We start from the raw sequence: 25,862 nt of genomic DNA, 5'->3' as shown, positions 1-25,862 counted from the left end.
ACGGAAAACAAAAAGACGAAGGGGCAATGTTTTTGCAATGGAATCATTACAATGTAATCAATATGTGTTCAGTACTTGGCTATCGAAATGGGGACATTGCAAAGCTACTTAGAAATACTATAACCTTACCCTAACCCCAAAATCACCAAAATATGGTTAAGTAGGTATACACAAGCAATAGATAGGCTATGTTAAAAGACTGACCAATTCAAGTATAGCAGACAAAAAAAATAAAAAATAAAATAAAATATTTGTATAATATAAACTGTGTATAATTAAATATTATCATTTGATACATTAAAAGAATGACCAGTTAAAAATATAACTGACAAATGGCCCTGGCAAATAAATAAATAAATAAATAAATAAATAAATAAATAAAATAAAAAATAAAAAATGGATAGTTCACCCAAAAATGAAAATTCTGTCATCATTTATTCACCCTTAAGTTGTTGCAAACCTGTATGAGTTTTTTTCTTCTGCTGAACACAAAAGAAGATACTTTGAAGAATGTCGGTAACCAAACAGTTGAGGGTAGCCATCGACTTCCATAGTATTTTTTTTTTCTCCCTACAATGGAAGTCAATGACTACCGTCAAAAGTCTGGTTAGCAACATTCTTTAAAATATTTTATTTTGTGTTCAACAGAAGAAACTCTGTTACAGGTTTAGAACAACTTGAGGATGAGTAAATGATGACAATTTTCATTTTTGGGAGAACTATTCCTTTAAATAAGTGTATATTACAAATGCTGTATAATTAAATATTACAAAAATACATTTTTATTTAGAATTTAATTATCACCATTGAGATAATAAAAGTCCCAAATATTAGCCAATTAATTGGCCTGACCAATTGGTCACTACATTTTACCTTACAAAGCATAAACTTAAACCTAATTTAACTACTCATATATCATTTTATAACTAGGGCTCATACATGCATGTATATTTGCTTGTGTATGTTTGTGTGTTATCATGTCCATTTCCTGTGATCCCCCTCTGGCACACAGATGGTTAAGCCCACCCAGCACAGTGCAGGAGGGGGGGAGGGGCACGCACACAGGGCACAGGCTACAGATGGCACAGAGGGCATCGCCAAGCAGACTGCATGGCACGAGGAGGGGAGGGGAACGTGTGTGTGTGTCTATGTGTGTGTTTGGGGTAGACAATACCCTGGTATACTCTCAATCACCCTAAACCCCCCCCTCCCCTCCCAAAAAGGCATCTCATTATCAATACCAAGGTATGGGGTTCGCTCTGTTTCTTCTGCATCTTTTCTACTGCTTGTACTTTTCATTCTTTATCTCTCTCCCATGTCACTTCCTCTCATTGTAGGATCGGTTTCCGATGCCATGCACTCTTTGATATTCAACAACGACTAATTCCCATCTGTTCGCTGATCTCCACGGACACCCCGTTCATAATTACACACACTTTTGATTGTTTCATTAGGATACAAGGCTGTTCTATTAAGTGCCATGATATGTAGGTGGCAAGAATGTATTATATATATATATATATGATCTACCTTAATTGAGGAGTTGAAATGTTGAATAATATGCTGGTTGCTCTACAATGAATGGGGACTGGAGCATTCAAGCTCAAAAAGGCGCAAAGCACCATGAAAGTATCATACAATTGCTCCATAAGACTCAATCACTATATTAAGTCTTATGAAGTCAAACTGTACAATAGATTTGTGTGAAATTTAAGTCATTATTTAGTGATATTCTTTTTTAAGATATTCTGCTGCTAATTGATGTTATAAGTCAATGAGTTGAATTCAACAACCTGATCAATTCGACTTGTGAACAAATCATTAAGCTTTGGTGAACTGGATTAACTGAATCAGTGAAAAGATTCAAATCAAAATTATTATTATTTTTTATTTTTTATTTTTTTAAACAATTCAGACATTGCCATGACTCATACATCATCATGAATGTGCCAGTAAGAGCTAGGGCAAATTTTCAGTGAATATCAGTCTGGTTCTCACACAATGCTTGTATGACTTATGAAGACTTGTAATACAGCAAATATATCTGAAAAGAACTGGCAGCACATTCTTAAAGGGTTAGTTCACCCAAAAATAATGTCATTTATTACTTACCCTCATGCCGTTCCACACCCGTAAGACCTTCGTTCATCTTCGAAACACAAATTAAGATATTTTTGTTGAAATCTGATGGCTCAGTGAGGCCTGCATAGCCAGCAATGACATTTCCTCCCGAATCATGATTCGGATCACGTGTCAAACCGCCAAACTGCTGAAATCACGTGACTTTGGCGCTCCGAACCGCTGATTCGGCACAAAAGATTCATAACGCTCCGAAGCTTCATGAAGCAGTGTTTTGAAATCGGCCATCACTATATAAGTCATTATTTTGTTTTTTTGGCGCACCAAAAATATTGTCCTCGCTTTATAATATTAATATTGAACCACTGTACTCACATGAAGTGATTTAAATATGTTTTTAGTACATTAATGGATCTTGAGAGAGGAAATGTCATTGCTGGCTATGCAGGCCTCACTGAGCCATCGGATTTCAACAAAAATATCTTAATTTGCGTTCCGAAGATTAACAAAGGTCTTACGGGTGTGGAACGGCATGAGGGTGAGTAATAAATGACATTATTTTCATTTTTGGGTGAACTAACCCTTTAAGTATTCTTATCAAAGAAAATCGTACATTTTTAGATATTACAATTGGATATTGGAAATACAAATTGCATTGAAGTGTTACAGATTATTAAGGAGTCGTGACTCAAGCAGTAGAATTGAAAGCATTGTGAAACACGCCAGTCCAGCTCCTATTTCTTTCTCCTTTCCTCTGAGTGTATATGTAACAGAGAAGCTGTGTGTTTGGGGGGAAAATGCCACGTGGGCAGGAGTCAAACAATAGCTTGCTCACACAGGTGACATCATGTCATAAACGCTGCCATTAAGAGAGCGGGGCCATGGCTGGGTTGCCATGACGGTAAGCAGACCATAGAGAGGACGTGGCACGATAGCCCCCACTGCTCCTGCCAAAACAGGCATAATCATCAGGTGTAGTCACAAAACACACACACATACACACATGCACAGCTCTATCTGGTCAAGTGCATGATGAGAGCCATCTTGGCTCCAAATTCCAACATTTCGGTTGGCTTCCATATGTAATCTCAAACCACAGCAATTTTCCACACAAAACACCCTCATTTCCTCTGTGAAGACACAAGACACTCTTCATTCAAATCAAGCAGCTATTTTGGAGAGAGTGAAGGAGTGAACGAATAAACAGGTGGGTGAACAAATGATTGAGTGAATGTATGAATAATCAGCGACGCTTCAATAATGAGGATATTTCCTGTCAGCTTTCAGTGGCTGAAGAACAGATGTACCACACGCAGCAGATGTGTGCCGTTGGAGACACATCTGAAAGTTCATCTCAACGGAGGTCCTTTAAAAAACACTTTCTGTTTAGATATTGTTTTTTTGTTTTTTTGTTGTTGTTGTTGTTGTTGTTTATTTGTTCATCACTCCTTGCTGCGCCGCGCCAAAACTGGCCCAAGGAAAAAACGGTGGAAATCTTTGGCACTCTTTGAAGCGATTTGGAGAGAGATGACTTACGAAAATTACGAGCGTATCGTCAGACTCCGGTTTGAATGCACATGAAACACAACAGGGGAAATTTTCCTCAAAGATAAGTATGCAGAAACACACAAAAAAACACCCCCGCACTAACAAACCCACATACACGCACTAGCCTTACCCTCGTTTGTTTGGATTGAAGATACTTCAATTTGAAAATGGAAGAATTTACAAAAACAGGTACATTTATAACTTATAATGTCCAAAGTAAAAAGTAATGACAATATATTATATTGTATGCACTACCGTTCAAAAGTTTAAGGTTGGTAAGATTTTTTTAATGCTTTTGAAAGGCTTTTCACTTTAGAATACTGTTCCAGATAATTAGTAATTTCTTCTGAAGGATTCAGTAATACTTGAGCCATTACAAGTAGGTTACAGTGATCTTTACTTTAGAATAATACAGTCAGCTGGTCATAATCTCTAAAAAAGAAGCTTGATCATCCTGTCTGGGTTTATTTTTGCAATAACATCAGGCTGATTGTCATTATGCCTTACTTAACTTGTTTAGAAACACATATGTTATATATTTAACAATGGCATAAAGTTGTCAGACCAACAGACTGTCAACAATATCCAAACACAAATAAATAGATGTATTTCACTACATTTCTCTAAATTAGAATACAGAACAGAAGTTTGAGAGTTTCATCTTTGGATGGCACAATGGGCATGGCTTTGTCAAGATGCTGTGAAGTCCCAGATCACATGGATTGTGAACACACACACACACACACACGTACAGTGGTGTCTTTGTAAGTGAGGGCTGTGTGAGTATGATCTCTATGGATCTCCATTGTGGCGCCCATGGGAGCAGATGTCACTGGCATTCTTTCAATTGTCTCTCTCTCTCTCTTTCTCTCTCTCTCTGTTCAGAGTGCAAAGTGAACACCAGATGGAGAGACAGCGTTTTGTGCTCCAACTCTAACTGCTCATCACAATGAACACTTACATGTGATCTGCGAGGCTGATTTTTTTCCTCTTTTTCCTTCTCTCTCTTTTCCTCCTTGTCACAAAGAAAACAAAATACTTTTACTTTTTTTAACCTTTAACAGCCCTTTCTTTTCCACTGTACAAGCTCACAGCTCACAGTCTCTGAGGTTGGTGTTTGTAGGGGTGTCCCTGAGCTGGGTCTACAGTCAGGCGGGCGTATTATTTCATTAAGTGCTTTTCAGCCCAAAGGGGGATTTGGGGACAAATCTTCAGACTTGGAGTGACAAGGTCACAACCTCTGGTAACCTCTGCCTGTCACAGCACACACAACCCCATTCTCTTGCCTTTCAATCAACACACACTAGGGATGGACACATGTACCAGAGTACTCAATCATAACAGCAATGATCAAATCAGTCTGACATATATGTACATAGACAAAATTATTTTAAATGTGCACATGTACACCAAGTACTCAAGTAGTAGCGTTATCTGCTGATTACCTGAGTCATCAGATGATTTATCTGTCATGTACTCGAGTAGTCAGATGATTTACCTGCTAAGTGATCGGATTATTTATCTGTTGAGTAGTTGAGTATGATTTAGTAGTAGTAGTATGATTTATATCTGTTGAGATCGGCAGTAGTCAAATGATTTACCTGTCTATTTGATAACTAGACAGATCTGACTACTGGTGAACTTGATATATATCATCTGAGTACTTGAGGGGTAAATCATTTAACTACTGCCTAACTTGACAGATATAAATCATATAACTACTCGACAGATAAATAATCCGGCCACTTGGCAAGCAAGTCATTTGATTACTCAAATGGTATACATCATCTGACTACTCACATACTCGACAGGTAAATCCTCTGACTATTTGAGAACTCAACAAATAGATTATTCGACTTCTTGACGGGTAAATCATTTGACTACTGCCGAACTCGACAGATATAAATCATACAATTACTCGACAGATAAATAATCCGACCACTTAACAGGTAAATCATTTGATTACTCGAATGGTATACATCATCTGACTACTCACATACTCGACAGATTAATCCTCTGACTATTTGAGGACTCAACAGACAGATTATTCAACTTCTTGAAGGGTAAATCATGACTACTTGTGAACTTGACAGATGTAAATCATACAACTACTCAACAGATAAATAATCCGGCCACTTGGAAGGTAAATCATTTGATTACTCGAAAGGTATACATCATCTGACTACTTGCATACTCGACAGGTAAATCCTCCAAATATTTGAGAACTCAACAGATAGATTCTTCGACTTCTTGGCAGGTAAATCATTTGACTACTGCCGAACTCAACAGATATAAATCATACAACTACTCGACAGATAAATAATCCGGCCACTTGACAGGTAAATCATTTGATTATTCGAATACATCATCTGACTACTCACATACTCGACAGGTAAATCCTCTGACTATTTGAGAACTCAACAAATAGATTATTCGACTTCTTGACGGGTAAATCATTTGACTACTGCCGATCTCGACAGATATAAATCATACAACTACTCGACAGATAAATAATCCGGCCACTTAACAGGTAAATCATTTGATTACTCGAATACATCATCTGACTACTCACATACTCGACAGGTAAATTGACAGGTAAATCATGACAGGTATATCTGTCGAGTAGTTGGATGATTTATATCTGTCGAGCTTAGAAGTAATCAAATGATTTACCCCTCAAGAAGTCGAATATTCTATCTGTTGAGTTCTCAAATAGTCAGAGGATTTACCTGTTGAATATGTGAGTAGTCAGATGATGTATACCTTTCGAGTAGTCAGATGATTTATCTGTCAATTTGTCGAGTAGTTAGGTGATTTACCTGTCTAGGAATCAGATGATTAACTTGTCAAATAGTTGGGTAATGTATTTGTTGAGTACTTGAGTAGTTGGATGATTTATCTTTTATCTGTCAAGTAGACAAAACAACCACAATATCCATCCCTAATACACACTTTAAAGACTTTATAAGTCACAAGTCTGAAAGATCACGGGGCACATCAAGAAGCGAGAAAACTGAGTACTGAAGAAATGAGGGGATGAAGATTTAAAGGAGAAGGAGTGGAGGTGGCAGGGGGGCCCAAAACAGGAGGGCGGCAGAGAAGGTTAGACAGAATTGGGCATTGTTAAAGCGAGAGCACCACGTTCTGTTGATCCGAACTGATCCAAAGAAACAAAACCTCATTGTTCCTCGCAGATGGAAGCGAGTGTCGTCAAGGTAACCAGATTAATCTCCCCTTTCTGTGCTTCCTCCGGTGGAGAGTGCTAATCGGCGGGCTTCTTTCACGCTAAAGCTAGCCTCAAAGCCCGGCCTCTAACTAGCCCTCTAATTAGCCGCAATTACAATGAAGACAACATGATGAGATAATACAAATTTGCTAAATAATGACATACCACGACAAAATATTCCTCCTACTAAGCAGCGGGTTTGTTCTCTCTCCCTCTTTCCCTTTCTCCTCTGAGCCACAATGAGCCGGGGCCCTCCTAAAGCTGCCCGGCAGGATGGTGCTGCATTATCAGACACAGAGACTCATTGTCAGCCTGCTGTTTTCTTCAATCACCAGTCCATTGTCTGGCATCTTAAATAAAAACGACTCGAATACAAGCACACATAATGATCCCCTTCTCACCAGCATACAGAGCAGCGCGGACAGCACTACACATCAAACGCGCACTCGCACACACACACTGGCCCTGATAGACTCGGGCCCCGAACACACAGCAAAGGTGTTTCACAACACAGTTAGTGCGAGGGAAAGCAGGATAGAGCTTGTGGGGGAGAAAAAAGCAGGAGGAAATGATTGAGAGAACAAAAGAAAATGAACAAATGAAGGAGAGAGAGAGAGTGAAATGAAGGAGAAGCAAATGGAATGGGTGTGTATACAAAAGAATGATAGGAGAAGCAGACCGGAAAAAGGAGGAATGAAGGAAGGAAGGAAGGAAATAAGTCCATAGAACAGAGATGAGTGATGAAACAGCCTGTTTGTTTTCATCTGGTTAGATCAAATTAAACAGCCCTCAGTCAGCTAGACAACATGCACTTATGTCATCAAACAAGACAGATAAAAAGAGAATGACTGATAGGATATAACAAACTGAAAGAGGGTGTAAAAACAGATGCAGATATAGAAAGGTATGAAGGAGGGTTCAGATACAAGGCTGTTATTTTGGACCCCCAAATATGATGATCCCGTTTTAAGGAACACCATTAATATAGATGCAACTGTTCTTGAACTTAATCCATGCCAACTTAATTAGCACATTAACTTTGACAGCCCTAAAATCATATATTTATGTATTTAATGATCACTTCACATACTAGGTACGGATGTGGTCTGACTTGTATTGCGACTCACACACACTACACACACCAAATGCTTCCTATAGAAAAAAAATCTTTAACAACTACCTTGATGATAATATGATGCCTTAAGTTATTTAAAATTCCAAATCAGCCCACATTGTTAACCTCAGCAGACCTGTTAAATGATTTCACGGACTGTCACGGTGCATCCCTCTCGAGCACATGAAGACGGCTGTCAGTGATTGGACGAGCCATTTTCAATCTCCAATCACTAAGTGTTATGCTGGATTTCTACAACAATCTTGCTGACCTAAAGCCCTGATCAGAGTTCAGCATGTATGTGACACTGTGCAATATAGAGATGAGAGCAGCCAATGCAAAGACTTTATTCTTAGAAGCGGTTATGAAAAAGCATCAAAAAGACCCCCATCAGAGACAGACAGCCTCACTGCGCTGTTTGAAGTCTATTCCTCGTCATTAACCCAACCTGCATTCATTAACACAAACACAGTGGCTGTACTCAAAAGACGCAGCTCCCCTGATTCCTTTTCCCCCTGTTGTTTTTCCTGATACACCTTATTAGGGATTGCACTTCTCAAACCAAATAATTATTTCAAAGTCATTAAAAGAAAAAAATGAATAATGACATTGGGAACACTGGAGACTTCTTAAACAGGGATATTTTCCCTTTGCTGTTGTGTAAACACAACTTCAGCATGTAATGAGCAGAAACGAGACACCTGAACTAGAGCCCAGGCCGGATGTTAATTTCTGCTATAAAACACAATTGACATTAACTTATAAGATAATTATTTGCAAGCTGACTGATATTCATTATGTCAGGAATTTAAAAAGTTGCATATTTAAATTAACCCATTTACTCCAAGCTTGTGGACAATCTGAAATCTAATCTGTCCATAATTGACTTGTATTTCTACCAGAGATCTGTAATTTCCAAATGACTAATGCAATAAAATGCTAAATATCTTTTCTTTTCTTTAGATACATTCTTACAGTGCGTGTGTAACAGTCAGTTTCTGAAAAGACACATACCTTAAAAGTCTTGACTACAAACAAGATGTTGAACATTTCCGCTGTTATTGCCGAGGAAAAAAAACAATGTATACTTCACTGGATACACATTTACCGCTGGTGACAATGCCACACTTGTCACACTTGGAGTAAGCTGACACAATGGAACCTACCATAAATAGCCTAGAGTGGGACACATGTGTAACTGGACATTTAACACAAAATCTTATTGTTACAAAGTATAGATAGTCCTTGTGATATCTTATGCGTGTGCCAACAAGCCCAATTTTCCTGTTTATATTGTGGAAATGAGATGTGTCTGTTTACTAGGTTTTATTTTTTATAGTAAAATCCCAGAAGTGACCATGAGCTGCGATTCTTACCTGTCTTCAGCTTCACCTGTCTTCATTCCTCTCTATAGTGACTGTGAATGTGTGGCCAGATCGCTCTGAACAGTCTGCAACACACAATCATTACAAAATTCAGATTAGTGTGCATATGCACAGTGCCTTTATGTTCTTTGGACATTACCTCAGGAACTGTGTTACAACAAGAACTGCAATGTAAAGAAAAAGGCCAAAAGAATCATATGATATTTCATTAAGTAAAATTAAAAAAAAGAAACTGAGCGAAGTATTTGTCCCTCAGAGTTAACAGAGTTTGGACACATTTGTCAGCAGTCATGTCAGATGTTAATCTCCAAGTCTCTGTCATCGTGTATCTTCATTTTTGTCAATTTTTCCCCTTTAAGTTTTTGAACAACAGCATGTAAGTAATTTCACAGGTGCTCAGTTGGTTTGAGATCGACTGGACCACTCCAAGACATTAACTATTTTGGTTTCAAGCCACTCCAGTCTGACTACTCAGTATGTTACAGGTCATTGTCCTGTTAGAATCTAAGTCATCTTCCAGGTCCAGGCACTCTTCCGGATTTCAGCACGCTTTCCTCCAGGGTTTATCTGGACTAAGCTCCATCCACTTTCCCCCTCTATCCTTATGAGTTTTCCAGTTTCCAGAAGGATCCCTAAAGTATCCACCATGTTTCACTGCAGGGATGCTGCATACTGCTTGAGGCTTAAAAATTTTGGTATTATCAGGTCATAGAAAATATCTGCAAAATGAAGCTGTTACATCCCTATGGGCAAACTTCAGCCTAGAAGTGATATGAGTTCTTTCAACAAAGGTTTATTTTTGCAACATTTCTGTCAGTGAGATTGATTAATTGAACTTGCCATTGCTAATGCACAGCTTTCTGTACTGAATATATATATATATTCATAATATATGAAAAAATGCCAATTTATAATAATATGAAAATTTAATTCTGAAATGGTCCTTATAAAATATATTACAGTTATATTATAAAATAAATATAATGCATGGGCATTTCCTTTGCTGTTAAGTTATAAGTGGTAAAATTTTATTAAATGTTATGGTTGGTATTGCTACAACAAAATGTATAAAATAAAAAAAAATTTAGTATATGCATATATACTATGCATATTTTTACAGCTACCTGTACATATGTATAGTACACAACCATTTTTCAGTATTTGAACGTTCAGTATATGACTCTTAAATGCTGATCAATCAAAATAAAATAAAAAATAAATAAATAAAAATAAAAATTGATAAATGTTTTACATTTAAATAAATATTAAAGAAATATAAAATGTAATAATAAAATAATGTTAATATAAATATGTGTGTGTGTGGAGGTAAGGGTTACCTTTAATAGGCCTTATGTGTATGTATGCATACATGTCTGTGTGTAAAAGGGAACAAGAGAGACAGAGAGAGAAGAGAAACGGGGGATGTGGGTTAATATGTGTGACTTGGTGACTGAGGATCATTACGAGATGAAAGGAATGATGTGCAGGGCCCATAATGAGACTGCAGTGTGATTAATACTGACACTGTGAGCTGTCTCTAATTACTCTAATTCAATCAGCCCTGTTCTACACACATTCACACACACAGATAACACACTTACATAAGTGCACATCTACAATATCCTCTTGTCTCTCTCAAATACAGATGTACACTCTCAGACAGTGGCTGCTGCAACTTGTTCTTTTAAATGGGAGCTGAAGCATCTGGAATGACCTCGACGGGCTGCACAGAGACGCAGTCAACCATTTAAAACGGCATCCAAACGGTTAGTGAAAGAGAACAGAGCTACAAATATATACCGGCCGAGTTCGTAAACCTCCCTAGAGTCGCTTTCGTATACAGGAAGTTATGCTACAAGCAGAGGTCCAGATATATGAGTGTGCGTGTGTGATAGCATTGGGAAACCCAGACGTGGTGTGTGTGAGCATCTTCCTTGACTCGCTGGTGAAAAATCACTGCGTTTCTTTGAAGAGAAATCTCCCTCCTGTCGTAATTAGCTGCGCTGCTTGACTGACGACCTCGTTAACGAGTGGCATCATGCGATTCAATTTCTCTATTTTTTTGTGCAGGAATCTGAAAGGATGTTGCTGCTAATTATCATAATTAAGACAGCTGATTTGTTCGCTTGTACATGGGGAAGGATGGCTTTAATTAACCGAACGGTTCTGGAATAGATTTGGACTCGACACTCGAGCCTGACACTGTTTACTCTGGGCTGTTTACACGACGAACGAGTCCGATAAAATGGTTTAAGTGTTTTTCTGCTCTCTCTCTCTCTCCTACTGATATGCAAACATACAGCCACATGAGTTAAAGGATAATCTGTATTTGCTAAGAAACAGATACAAAGATAAATTCCCTGTCATTTTGTGTGCAATGAGGCCCCCAAATCAGTTGGTTGATAAATAAAAATCTTTGCCATCTTAAAAATAAGAAGGAACAATTCATACTGTTTTTAAAGTGACGATACACCCGAAAATGAAAAAAAAAAGAGGTCATTATTTAATCACCCTCATGACATGACATCAAGCACCTTTCGCTCTTGCATGTAATCAGTTGTAATGGGGCAAATTTAGAAAGAAGCGCAAATTAGACTTGAGAGCCATAACGGAGATTTCCAATGCATAATTACTTAAATTTCAGCCTGTTCCTCAAATAAAGTGATCATTTAGTTTCAGAAGACTTGAATTATAGCACACCAATCATGTGGACCTTCTTTATGGTGCTTTTATGGTGTTGCTTTGTACTTTTCTCGCAATATGCTTTACTTTCATTGAAAAAGAGCAGCGTTGACATTTTTCAAAGCATCTCTTTTTATATTCTACGGAAAAAAAACAGTCATACAGGTTTGGAATGACATGAGGATGAGTAATTTTCTTTTTTTTAATCAAGTTTAAGTTTTAGTAATTTTGTTATGTGCTATTTCGTTTTTATTTGTTTTTATATTTATTTAGCTTTATTTTTATTTCAGTTTTAGTAATTTTAGTACTTAAACCTATTTTATTTGAGTTAGCTTAACTTTTTCAATCGAATATTTAGATTTTATTTTATTTCAGCTTTATTTCAATGAACGAAAATGATTTTTAATAGTTTTAGTTGACAACTACACTGCTTCTTTAGTGTCCGAATTGATATTTTTGGGTGAAGTTTAACCAGAAAAGTTTGACAACACTCAACACCTTATAGTTGGGGCTCCAATGTATACAAAGTGGCACTGTAGACCTGTATATATAGACATACACACATATGTGTGTGTCCAAGGTGAGAACAGTTAGTAAGTGGGACGAGAAGCTTTAGACATTACCGGGTGAAAGGCTCTTTGTTGGAGAGAGAAGAGGAAAGGGGTAGAGATGAAGGGGGGTTAGTTGAGCAGGATAATGCACTTCATTGTGTTTTGTGGAGGAATGTGCAGAGGTATGGTTCAAATCAATGCCCTGCACACTGCCATTGTCCCGCCCTTGCAGCCCCTTGCTACCTTGGCGACCCCCTGCCGGAATTAGCATGCTCCGCCCCCGAGCCTGCACTTGAAGGAAGAAAGCGATTAAACTGGACCTGAGGGTAATCTCTCCGTTTGTGTGTGTGACTGTGTGCTAGAGTGTGCGGGGCTCGATGTATAATAAGGAGCAGACGTAAGATGGGGCCCTGCTCTAGTCTGCCATGACTTGGCCTTAATTAGAAGAGACACAAACGGTGGGGTAGTAAATTAGTACTGTAACCGTGCACAAGTCACTCCAAACCAGACACACACACAAACGCAGTCATCAGAGAAGGACTTCGAGGTCAAAGGCCACTGACTGAAAGACGAAAAAAATGCCACAGGAGGCCCACAGTCGAACCTTAAAACAGACGGAGACACAATACACACATTCAGCTGTATCCGATCTATATCTATTCCCTGCCCTCTTTCCTAAATACCAGCTTTCACACACCAGGGCCAGAATTATTTATAAGTGCAGCCCAGGCCGCTGTGAGAGAGTTTCGGGGTAGTTATGTGTTGTCATACTTACATTTGTTGATCTTGTGATTTTATATTCAACATAAACATATATTATTATTGTATTGGTCCACTGGTTAGTTTTTAGGTTTATTTACAGAATTATTCAGTCACATGACTTGAGGCAAAGAATTTATGAATAGATTCCTTCAACTAGGAATTTCAAAATATCAGTTCATTCAAAATGACATTAAAAATGCAATTCATGCACACAATGACTTGAATATATCTCTTATATAAAAAAAAAGAAGAAAAAAAGTCTAAATAAAAGAATGAAATTCTTCAAAAGAAAAAATGATTAAATACTTTGGTATAATCTTTAATTATATATTTTTTGAAAAATAAAACTGCATATTAATATTTCAATAACTTTTGTCCACCAAATCAAAACCATATGGTCGACCAACATGCGGGAATTCTCAAAATTTGAATAAAAATATGTGGAAGGAAGACCATCTATTGATGAATATCTGTCAAAATTGTGGTTTTTATATTGTACAAACTGTATATTCTATCCCTAAACCTAACCATCACAGAAGTAATTTATAAGGCGTTTTCCTCATGGGGACCAAAAAATTTCCCCACCAGGACAAGGATTTCGGATATTGCCATCTTTGTGGAGACATTTTGTCCTTATAACGCAGGGTTTACCTGAACCACACACACACATACTCACCTGTCTGTGTGGTGTGTTAGGAATCTGGATGTGTGTAAATGGTGGGGTTGAGGGGAATGCAAGATTGACTATATTTAATTAGTGTCAGTAGATGTGTCCCGCCGGAGATCACTAATTAGACTTTTACATGCTGATGTAATTACCTGAGAGTGCTGAATATGTTTCATTTAATACAGCCCTCCCGTTTCTAAACAGCCGTTCCGTGCAGGTAACGTGCTCAACCTGTCTGTTTCTGAATACAGGGCCCTTTGATGTGGCTCCTTCGAGAGGCACTCAGCTATGTCTAGCCACATGGCCTTGTAGAACAGCACAACATTGAGGCCAGCCTTGTACAAACAAGACACTGTGGTACGGACGCATAACTGAGAACACATCCTGACTCTTTATACAGGCCTGTCTTTGTAACAGTGGAAGGGCCTACAGCGCAGCTCCGCAAGGAGGCCCATCCCAGTCCCTCAGATAAAGAACCCTCTACTTCAACTCCACAAGAGGACTTATCATTTACTTATGCTCATGCAATTTCAAAACTAGATTAGTCAGATTAGCGAAATTTTGGCATAATTTTGCAAGGAAAAAAGTCTGTCTACTGTCAGTACGGTAATTTTTTGAAGCACAGCACACACAGAAGTCACTTTAAAACCAAGCAGCATGGCAAATCCATGTGACCAACTTTGACCAGCTGCGAAATCTGTGGGGAAATCTTTAATCATCATGTGAAATTTGCGATTGAGTGGATTCCTATTGAACTGACTGAATTTCGCCCGTGAAAATTTGCTGAACAACACTAAATGTGACTGCACCTTAAGCGATTAATGTCTTACATTTTGGTCTGTTTATTACATTATGCTATTGCAAGGCTTCAGAAGACTCATATGTACTTTATCTACTTAATTTTTCAAATTTGACAGCCCCTGTCCACCATATTTTTTTTTTCACTGTATGGAAAAGAGCAGCATGAACATTCATTAAAACGTCTTCTTTGGTATTTAAATTATAAAAGAAAGTCAAATGCGTTTGACAAGACATTATGGTGAGAAAATGACGACAGAATTTAAATTTTTAAGTAAACTATGCATTCACATCTCATAACGGGCTTCTTAGCGATGGCTTTAGCGTGCAGGAGGGGCTCATTTTCCCAGACATAAATATTTAATTGAGACTGTTTTGTATGCGAGCACGACACCTCCATGCAATTCTGTTAATCTGCTTGGTGACAATGGCAATTGTGAAAGACTCCTTAAGCATACAATTGAATTGAATCGAAATTGGAACGCCTTCCATACGCAATGAGGATTTGGCGGCAAACCAAGCGAATCCCACACAGAAGAAAGTTTAGTGCGGAGGCGCCGCCACAACTTGACATCTCACACCAGTCTGCCATTATTGCAGCACTTTTCACAGCGGTTGTGGGCCCTCGCGGCTCGTCGCTCGCTCAGACCGCAGCAGTGCCCCGGCCCCTAACAGACACTGCGCGGCCATGCGGCGTAATTTAAAGGTTCGTTTTAATTGATTTCTTCCCCGAGAACATGTTTTCCGCCTCAATACAACCCTTTCTTTTCCTCTGCGTAACACACTCTCCGACTGGTTTTTGTTGTGTGCGTTTTTTTTCCCCTCTTCCTTCTCCCCTCCTCTTTCTTCCAGTTCAGTCGAAAGTGCATTAGCTTCCAAACAGAGTAATGTCGGTTCGATTGTGAATCGATTGTACTCACCTCCCCACCAGCCCCTCTGCTTGAGGGGAAGAAAGGCTAAAGGGAGGGAGAAGTGTTTGTAAACAGTGCCATGGCAACCGCTGCCTCTCTGACATTGGAGCAGAACCCCTGAAGAATGGCTCGTTTTCTTTATTATATACCAACTTGTATGAATGTCCTAATATTACTGACACAAACACAAATAGAAACAATTACACAGGCACACAAAACATAAATTCACATAAAAGGACATGGACACACAGACATCCACACGCATAAACGCTCGCATTAATACACACGTGCACATAGTAAAACGTGAAAACCTGCTACATATATCCACTGCAAAACATGTTCTACACCATTAAATACTGTACAGCAAAACTTGGACATGTTATGAATAAAATGTCTGCGCATCCACTAACATGATAAGGTGTTGTGTATATGGTTGTCAGGGTGTTGCTACATGGTTGTTTAGCATGTTGCTAGGGTGTTTGCTTACTAGTTCAATTCAAAAGAGCACAATCCAGTGTTATCAAAATGAATAAAAACTAAAGTAAAACAGTTTTGCTAACTGAAATAAAAACTAAAATAACTTGTAAAAACTCAAAAAAAAATTATATATATATATATATACATATACATATATACATATACATATACATATATATATATATATATAGCCAAGTATAGTGTCCCATACTTGGAATTTGTGCTATGCATTTCACCCATCCCCATCCAAGTGCATATACACAGCAGTGAGTACTGAACATATAAACACCGGAGCAGTTGGCAGCCATTTTTGATGAGGCACCTGGGAGAGATTGGGGGGTTAGGTGCCTTGCTCAAAGGCACCTCAGTTGTGGGTAATGAGAGTGGAAGAGGGTGCTGTTTATTCAGTCCTCCCACCTACATTTCCTGAGACTCGAACCCGCGACCTTCAGGTTACAAGTTCGACTCTCTAACCATTAGGCCACAACTGTCCCAAATAAAAAAGTAAAACTGAAAGACATTTTTGTGACACCAAAGCAAACTGAAATAAAATAAAATGTATTAATTTTAGTTTTTGATATTTAAGTGTACATTGTATATAATAAAACTTATAACCTGTCCTCATTAAACATGAAAATACAGATTAAATAAATGAAATAACAATTAAATAATATTTATTTTAAATAATAATTAAATTAATGAATTAAAGTTAACTTTGGCAGCCCTAAAATATTAAACTAAATATTAAATACTATTAAACTAAAATAAAAACCAAAACTGAAATAAAGCCAACAATAACAAAGGGAAAACTACCAAACACGGAATTGAAATGACAATCAATCAATCAATCAATCAATCAATCAATTAATCAATTAATCAATGTCAGTCAGTCAGTCAGTCAGTCAATCAATCCTGTAACAACACTGGCCTAAACCAATTGGATTTGGTATTTTGGGTCTTGGAAATGACTCAGGATGCCCACCAGGTAAAAATCGTACGTCTGATCACCTAGAAAAGTAAAAACACACCTCCTGCTCTGCATTAGTTAAGGGAATCTTCATTTCCATACAACAAATTTTGTGGTAAGTTTAATACAGAGGACTATGGATTTGTTCAAATGAACTTTAAAGGTCTTAAAGTGCCTAGCGTGACTGTATGGTCAACAAACAGGGAAAGGTACATCGCAGTCTCACAAACTACAATGTCCAATTCTCAGACTGCACAAACAAGCCATAAAAATACCAGAGGGACACACAAAATCCCCCCAGATTCAACCCCCCCCCCCCCGACCCCACCCCCGCCCTATACCCCTCTCTCGTCTCTTTGTTACAAAGAATGCTATTCAGTACCCAGTGACTTCTCTTACACGGCAGAGGCCATCTTAATGAACAATAGCCTGCATGGAAACAAAAGGCAGATTATTAAGTTGGAAGATGAGGGGGGAGGCATGTGAGAGCGAGAGAAAGTGACAGCAATAGAGAGAGAGAAACAGAGAAACGTGGCAGTCTCTATGGCCAGCCACACATCTGGTGGCCATGTGTGGCGTTGAGTGCTAATGATGGTCTTCCTGAGCTCTCCACAATTAGCCGTAGCCCAGAGAGAGCGTCTCTCTACGGCCCAGCGGAGGAGGGGGGTGGCAGGGCTGTCGCCACTGTCCGTCTCTGGCCTTCAAAGAGCGGACACTTCCATTTCCACCATCAGTGGTTCAAAACTAACTAACAACCCATAAAAAGTCTTTAACAGTCCTCTGCAGTGCTTTGAACAGACAACTAGTCATGATTCAAGCAGCCAGTGAAAAGTAGTAAGTAATAAAAAGTTTTAAAAGATGACAAAAACATTCCTTGCAACATGAGGAAGATTATGGCATCCACGTGCACGACTCGCTCTTTGGTTCTCGCTCAAAAGAAACTAATATCCAATACGCCGAAGGCAACACGTCCGCTATGAGCGCCGATGAAGACGTTAATTTGTCAACTTTACAAAAAGCATAGAGCCAATTTGTCTGAGTCTGTGTTCCAAATAACCGCGGTGAACTCGCTTGTGCGCTCACAGGCACCTGGATTCTTGAAGGGGGCGACAACTGGTCAAGGTTTCCATCCATTTCATTCAGGATGACACTCAATACAATTTCAGCCGTTTTGTATAAAAGTGTGGGAGGCTTTCTTCTCAGGAGATTGGATCCAGATATGAAACCATCATGGTGATACAAATAGAAGATGGAGAAGAAAGCAAAGCGAAAGAGACAGAAAGGAGCAAGGGCTGGGGGGATTTGAGAAAAAGAAGAAGATAGATGGAAAAATGGTGAGAACTTTAACCTGTTAATCAAATTGCGCTGCAGAACATGATGCTTTCAACAAAGATTTCATTGAATTTTGGTGGTCTCTGAGTCCGAGATCACAACAAAAATCTAACAGAATAAACCGAAGTTTCAGGGTTTTGTAAACAAATAAGCACAGTGATCATGTGACTCACTTTGGATCATTCTCAAATCATGCGGAACACACAATATGTAACAACAACAACAGAAAATTGACATTATCTCTTTTCAAAATAAGGTTTAGGAGTTTTCAAACTACATACAGTGTGAGGTTCCTGTCAGCATTCACACCTTAGATTCCTAGCTCACGTATGTTTGTGTGCGTCTCTAAGTGTCGGAGAGCCACGGGAAATGAACAGAGGGCTCCACCATTCAGTCATTTTCACTTTCCGTCTCTCGTTCTCCATTTTTCAGAGTGACTGCGCACAGAGGGAACAGTGCGAGATCAATACAGCTGAACTTCAGCCTTCGATCTCCTCAGTGCCACACCGTTACCACGGAGACAGCAGCTCTGGTCCCCAAGCGGCGGCAACCGCTGGAGTGAATGGCTACGTGCCCAGCGATCAGAGGTTTGTGCAGTTACTTTGCACTCTAGGTGCCAAAATCTTAAGGGCTTTAAACAAGGCATCGATGGAGGTAAGAACACTATGCTAACAACCTTCTGATGTGTTAACTGAGTTAAATTAGGCTTTTATGAGTTCCTGCGGGAATTCCAGTCTTTCAGCATAGGGGGTTTCCTTTGAGTAGACCTGATCTAGACTCACAAAGCTAGACTTTAGACAATTGCAGCAAAGTCTCGTCCACTTTGTAGCTCGTTTTGGCTAAGAACTGCCTACATAAACAGGAAAAGACTATATAAAGTGAGCATCCACAGTTTGTTTCCACCCTGATGAACTTTAAATCCAAAAGGTCCATTAGGACCAAAGCAGTCAAATGAGGCATCTGCAGTACCTAACTTCATATCATGTATTGCCCATTCAATATTACTATTGATATTCATAATATTATTAGTAGTATTATTATTATCTATCAAGATTTAATCAGAATTCAAGAACAGAATCTTGCATGGGTGTGCATTGTACTTGTGCGCGCGCGGCCGTCCTGTTCACAGGCCCGACTCGACAATGAGCATAATTTGATTTGTGACATCTTCACTGTCATCTTGGTGTGGAGATCAAATTTTCAAGCCAAATGACCGCAGCGAAGCATCCACTTCCTCTGCTGCCATGGTGACGAGCTGCCACGGTGACATGGAAATATGGGAGCATCACAACAGATTATTGACACAGTTTGTAGAGCAAATTTAATTTTCAACATTTTTTTATAGGACTTATCAGATTTAAAAATGCATTTTCACCAGCTTTTTTTTTTTTTTTTTTTTTTTAAGTTGTTATGGTTAGGAATAGTTTACAGGTGATAAAAACCTGTCCCATAGCATGAGTAACACACGTTTGTGTGTGAATGTGGATATCCTTTGAGTGTATTTACAGCACCTGGTCAATTAGGTAACAGAATTCAAACATAATCACATGCTAAAATAAGCTACTTAGGCTAAAATTCAAAAGAAATGCATTATGATTCAGATTCTTCACAAATCATAATAAATCTCTCATAATGCCTGTGTTTCGGTGTGTGGGTCAGGTTTTGCTGACATTGTGCTGGCAAGGAAAGTAAGACCTGAAATCAGCTTAATTACACTAATAAATTATGTCTTGATGAAAATTAATGTAATGAACTAATGGAATATCCTAGTGAAAACCTAAAACGATTTGTATGAGGGTTCCGTTTAGGGTTAGGCGCAGGATTAGGGGATAGAAAATATTATTAGCTCAATACAAAGCAATGGAAAGTCTATGACAGGAAAACAAACAACATGAGAGAGACAACTGTGTTGTGAACTTTGCACTTTAGGGCCTGTTAAGGGGCAGGACTGATAGCTGGTCAGACTGACAGAGCCAATCGATAATATTTCCATTTCTCCGCACACAAACTACACAGTTACACACTAGTATGTGAACACACAAACAATTTCTGCTCATTTCAGCTTTACAATTTCAGGATAAAAGAGCTTGAGTCACAGAACAGTAAAAAAAAAAAAATATATATATATATTATTATTATTATTATTATTATTATTAATAATAAACTACACACACACACAATTTTATTTATATATATATATATATATATATATATATATATATATATATATATGGGTCATAATAAAAAAATAAAATAATGGAGATAAAATTAATTGAGGTTTTATTAAATGTTAACAATGAGATTATGTGATTTTTATAATCAATTAACACTGCTTTTGTCATTTTTACATCATGGAGAAAATTTGTCACCAAAAACGTCATTCGGTTTAACCAAGATTTCGGTTTTAGCAAATGACACTTTTGGTTATACCAATGACGATATTTTCAAACAATGCTAACAGACTGATATCTAGCTAGCTAGCTAATTAGCTTAAAGGGCGATCAAACATTTTATATTTAGTACAAGTTTTTAAAATATTACAACATTTTCCATGTTTTATAGCGGTTGTACCGAATGACCTGATGTTTCGGGACATGCGTATGAGCAAGTGAAAACATGCATTTTTCAAATAGTTAAGAGAGAGTTAGTTACTTTGCTTCACGACCATGTGGTCCTTTGCAGGTGTCTGAATGATGTCACATCCTGTCACATGATATTGACCACATGACTTGATCCAAAATGGTCCCTTTATATTGGTTACTCCGAATAACATCAATGAAATTAATTTTTCTGGACATTCTTTCTTATAAAGCAACAACTTCTACACATAATTTTAATACCATTTACGCACTATGGTGATATATGATGTAATAAAATTATGCCAGAAAAAAAAATTTACATTTATTACATTTTAAGATACACAAATGAAATGCTGTATTGCTGTATTGGCCTTTGGACAGTTAAACCGAATGACATTTTGACAATTCAAAATCTTTAAAATACCTTTATATGTAGCAAAATATAATTAAAACCTTTTGGATTCAATAAAAGAGATCTAGTTGTACTACCTTACATACTTTGGATGTCATATCTTTGTTTTTTATTATTATTATTATTAAGGCCTTTGGACAAAAAAAAAAAAAAAAAGACATTACGTCATTGACCCATATATATAGATAAATTTTTTTAATCGCGATTAATCGCACGCTTATCGTGAAATTAAGCATACACCATTTATCTTGTTTAACATGTCAATTTTGCCATCATTGCCTATATCCAGCAAAGTAAACCATCAGATTGAAGTGTGTTAAATGCGTCAAATTATTTTAACGCGTTAAGGATTTTGAATTAATCGCATGCGTTAACGCATTAACATTGACAGCCCTAACGCTGATTGCATAATACTTTCATGTTTAACTGGTTATTTCAATTTTTCTAGTGAAAAAGTATGTTTACAAGCTGTTTAATTAAAAAAACGTATTTAAATAAAAACTATTAAAACTAAATCCATATAATGATCTCATGATGTGAACCCCTACATGGTTCTATATACTGTATGAAGTGCCTGATAAAACCCTTTAAAGTTATAGAACCTTTTCTTCTAAGAGTGCAGAGTCACACAAACAAGGAAAAATCCCAGTGCTTTTAAATACTAGCACTCTTGGAAAACTGCTCGACCAATAAAATTCATGGGAAAGAACTAACTGTTGTACAACAACAACAACAACAGACGTCTAGGTGTGTCCTCATTTAAATAGCTAGGCAAAGTGTAGGTGTGTGTATGAAAAGTGCCACTGCTCTCATTAAAGCAGAATGCAGGACGGCCACTGCAGCAAGTGACACAGTTTAAGAGGGAATCATATTCTTGATAAACATTACAGAGATAGAGAGAAAAGGACAAGCAAGACAGAGACAAAGTGAGTGTAAACGTGTATGTGTGTGTGTGTGACCATGGTGATGGAACTGTAGATCCTCTTTGCTCTGGCACTAAAACAACCATCTGCTGAAGCTTTGTTTTTCAGACCTGCGACAACAACGAACCAGCTGTACGCGTCTGCGGGCATGTGTGCCCGTGCATGCGTGTGCGCGTGCAATATGAGCGAGGCGGAAAACAAGAACGGGAGCAGAAGAAATGAAAGAGACGAACACCTGTGAGCTGCCAACACGATTCACGGCGCGAGTCACCTCTCGGTAATGAATACATTAGGAGCGGAGTAGCGTGTCCCAGTCCACCGGAGGGTTCCGAAATGACCGGTTAGCGGTCCTCGCACCGCATCCGACATGCTCTTTGATTCAACCTGGTTGCTGTTTATTCTTCTCCAACATAACGGGTAACAAAAGCAAATTTAACCTTGAAGAATAAACAGCACGAGTTTGAATGTGGGCCGATCTTAAAAAGGCAATTAAGCATGATGGATGGCACTTTAATCTGCTTGCAAAAATAATTGTCTTGTTGTTTCATCTTCCGTCTTCATTATATCTAAAACTCGGCGAGGACAGAATGACAGAGAGGTGAAGTTAAGCAAGGAGAAGTGCTCTTTTACTGTTCCAACACACTGCTTGGTCTGTTTTCTCCTAAATGATGCTGTTATAATGGTGAAAAAATATATCTTTGTGACATTTGTATTGGTCTATTGAAACCTGACTATATGTATCAAAACATAGGGAAATAATACAAAATGATTGAAAGAAAATGAACTTAGAAAACGTTTTATTCAAAAGAGAAGGAAAAGTACAAACTCATTTCAATCTATTCAATATCAAGGGACTCTTAAAGGAGTTAATAATATATTTTTGAGTAGTATATAACTGCAGGCTCTTAAAGTTCATACCTTCTTCACAATGGTCTGTTTACAGATTTCTATGAGCGACTCCAGAAGGTCATTCAGCACATTGGGCATCATTTCTAAAGCCTGCGTTTGAATAGTGTGACTTTCACAAAGTTGCTAATGGAAAAGTTTGAGCAACATTGAGTGACACCCGGCGTTTGTTGCTTTGGTTCTCTGGATATTTCAGACGTCTTACAATAGAAAAAGGCAGGTCAGCTCAAGTCCCCACTCTGTGTCTCCCGTCTGAGGACAATGAGGGTCACATAAGGGCACATTCAAGCCTCTGACATGCTCACAGCACCTGATAGACTAAAGAGTCAACTCGAAGAAAGAAACTGAGAAAGGAGCAGAAAGGCCATCTCTGATGTCTTAAACTCAGTACTGAGATGATGGTAAAATGCAAGATTTAGACAATTTCTACAGCACTGATGAAGGCAAATGAAAGATCACTGCTCAGTAACACCCAGCCAGGTGGTTTATTTAACAGTTCTATAGGTTTGCATCAAGTTCAGGTAATGTTCAATAGGTTTGCATCATGATGCAACAGCAGTTGCAACCTGTTTCTGTAATATGACAGCTTTCCAAGTGAATCAAGAGTAAAAGTAAGACTAGACTTGATTCTATCGGAAATTTATTGAATTATGAAAAGTGGTTGAAGGGGTTGAAATTACGAAGGTTTGGTGACGTGAGCCAAAAAGGAAGGTCGTTTAGAAGTGAAAAGTTATTACATTTCGAACGTTTATGGAGACTTTCGAAGATTGTTTTCCTTTGGAATAACGGTAACACTTTATTTCGATGGTCCACTTTAGATATTTTACTAACTATGGCCCTGTTTACACCTGGTATTAAGATGCGTTTTGAACGACACTAAACACGTGTAAACGGGGTCTAAAATGTTTTGAGCTTGTCCACTTTTGACCACTTCCAAGTGTAGTCGAAAACGCATTTTACTGGATTGCTTTCATAGTGTAGATGCTCATGTGGTTGAATGCATTCGAACAGCCACAAAAGACTGCCTACTCTCCGCCTACTGACTTGATGTGAAAACATTATGGGAAGTGCGCTAACTAGAAGGGATTAAAACTTTGTCAACTGGAGACCAAAGTTTGGTTTGAAGATGAAAAACATACCAAGAACAATGTTCTCTCACCATTCTCGTATGTTTTTCCTTTGTCTCTACGCGTGTTCATATGTAAATTGCGCGAGCTTATTTTGTCCAGTAGATCGAAACATCTGGAAAAAACCCATACAATTTACCCGCCCATAGAACCTCCCCTCGAAGAAGTCAGGACAGAAGTGGTCGAAAGTGGACGAAGGAGATGGGTTAAAACACCAGTTGTAAATGGGTATGTGTCTCCATCTATTTTTGATTCGATCGACCAAAACGCATCTTAATACCAGGAGTAAACACGGCCTATAAGTAACTTTGCAACTACATGTGAACTAACTCTCATTAGAGTATTAGTAGACTGTCTGCTTAATATCTACAAACACTTTATTTTGATGGTCCCCCAACAGACATATTACTGACTATAAGTAACTTTTCAACTATGTCAACTTATTCTACCAACCTGAACCCTGACCTAACAGTCTACTAATACTCTAATGAGAGTTAGTTCACATGTAGTTGCAAAGTTACTTATAGTTAGTTGAATGTCCAAAGTGGACCATCAAAATAAAGTGTAAAAGGAGAAACATGCACCAATAAACTGTTTGCAAATGGACCAAAACTTTAAGACATCCAAAGGATGGACAGACTGAAAATGAGACGTCTTTGGTGGGATTTGACAGCCCCCTCTTGTCAGTTGAGGTGGGTTGCACCCACAAAATTAGTGATGAAAGGGGCGTCTACACTGAAAACTGGCCCGTCACATACAAAGACCTCAGTCAGATCCCAGAAAAAAGGAGAGAAAAAGCAAGGCAAAAAAAAAAAAAAAAAAAAAAAAATGGAGGAATGATGTGTATTAGAGCCCAGATGGGAGGATGAAGTGGCTAAGTAAAGGCAGAGAGAGAGAAAGAAAGAAAGAGAAGAATGCTTCTCCTGTTGTCCATGGAGCGCCTCATACTTGTCCAAGAATAAACAGGAAATGCAGCTGCATTTGGACCACTCCCCTCCCCCCATCCCAAAAATACCCCACATTCCTAACGGGCTTCCATCATTCTCTATCCATCCGACCCAACTTATTCCAGCTCAAAGATGTGGAAAAGGTAATTTAAAAGAGAAGTTCTTCGAAACATCTTCCGCCCCATTCCCCAGGATTCATTCTTCGCTCTGTAATGTGGTCTGATAGTTAGAAATCTGGACACGCAGTTGCGTTATTTGACTAATCCCTCTTTCTTGAGAGCAAGAAGAGGAGAATGGTGGCTTTGTGGCTGCAGACAGTGTGGCAAAAAGAACTATACAGTACCAAATTGAGGTCGCCCAGAGACAATGGTTGTCCTTCAGCTTATATTCACAGACGTCCCACAACTCTATCAAACGTGTTTCTCCCCGTAAAGACTATCTTACATGGCAACAATAGGAGTAAGACTCC

The 25,862-nt window shown here is 38.3% G+C and overlaps 1 protein-coding gene across 4 annotated transcripts in view; it reads right to left on the bottom strand.

Moving 5' to 3' along the window:
• The window catches only part of sox5 (SRY-box transcription factor 5), a 210,874-nt gene that overhangs the window by 86,337 nt on the left and 98,675 nt on the right, over positions 1 to 25,862 (bottom strand). For all 4 annotated transcript variants that reach the window (XM_051890783.1, XM_051890781.1, XM_051890784.1 and 1 more), the window contains one exon: positions 9,344 to 9,417. In XM_051890783.1, the coding sequence (XP_051746743.1) occupies positions 9,344 to 9,369 (26 nt within the window). In that variant the 5' untranslated portion in view covers positions 9,370 to 9,417. The remainder of the gene's footprint in view (positions 1 to 9,343; positions 9,418 to 25,862) is intronic.

The sequence above is a fragment of the Ctenopharyngodon idella genome, chromosome 4 (genome assembly GCF_019924925.1).
Source record: "Ctenopharyngodon idella isolate HZGC_01 chromosome 4, HZGC01, whole genome shotgun sequence".
NCBI classification, from domain to species: domain Eukaryota; kingdom Metazoa; phylum Chordata; class Actinopteri; order Cypriniformes; family Xenocyprididae; genus Ctenopharyngodon; species Ctenopharyngodon idella.
Note: the sequence above shows the minus strand (reverse complement) of the source record. Positions and strands in the feature narration are given on the sequence as shown.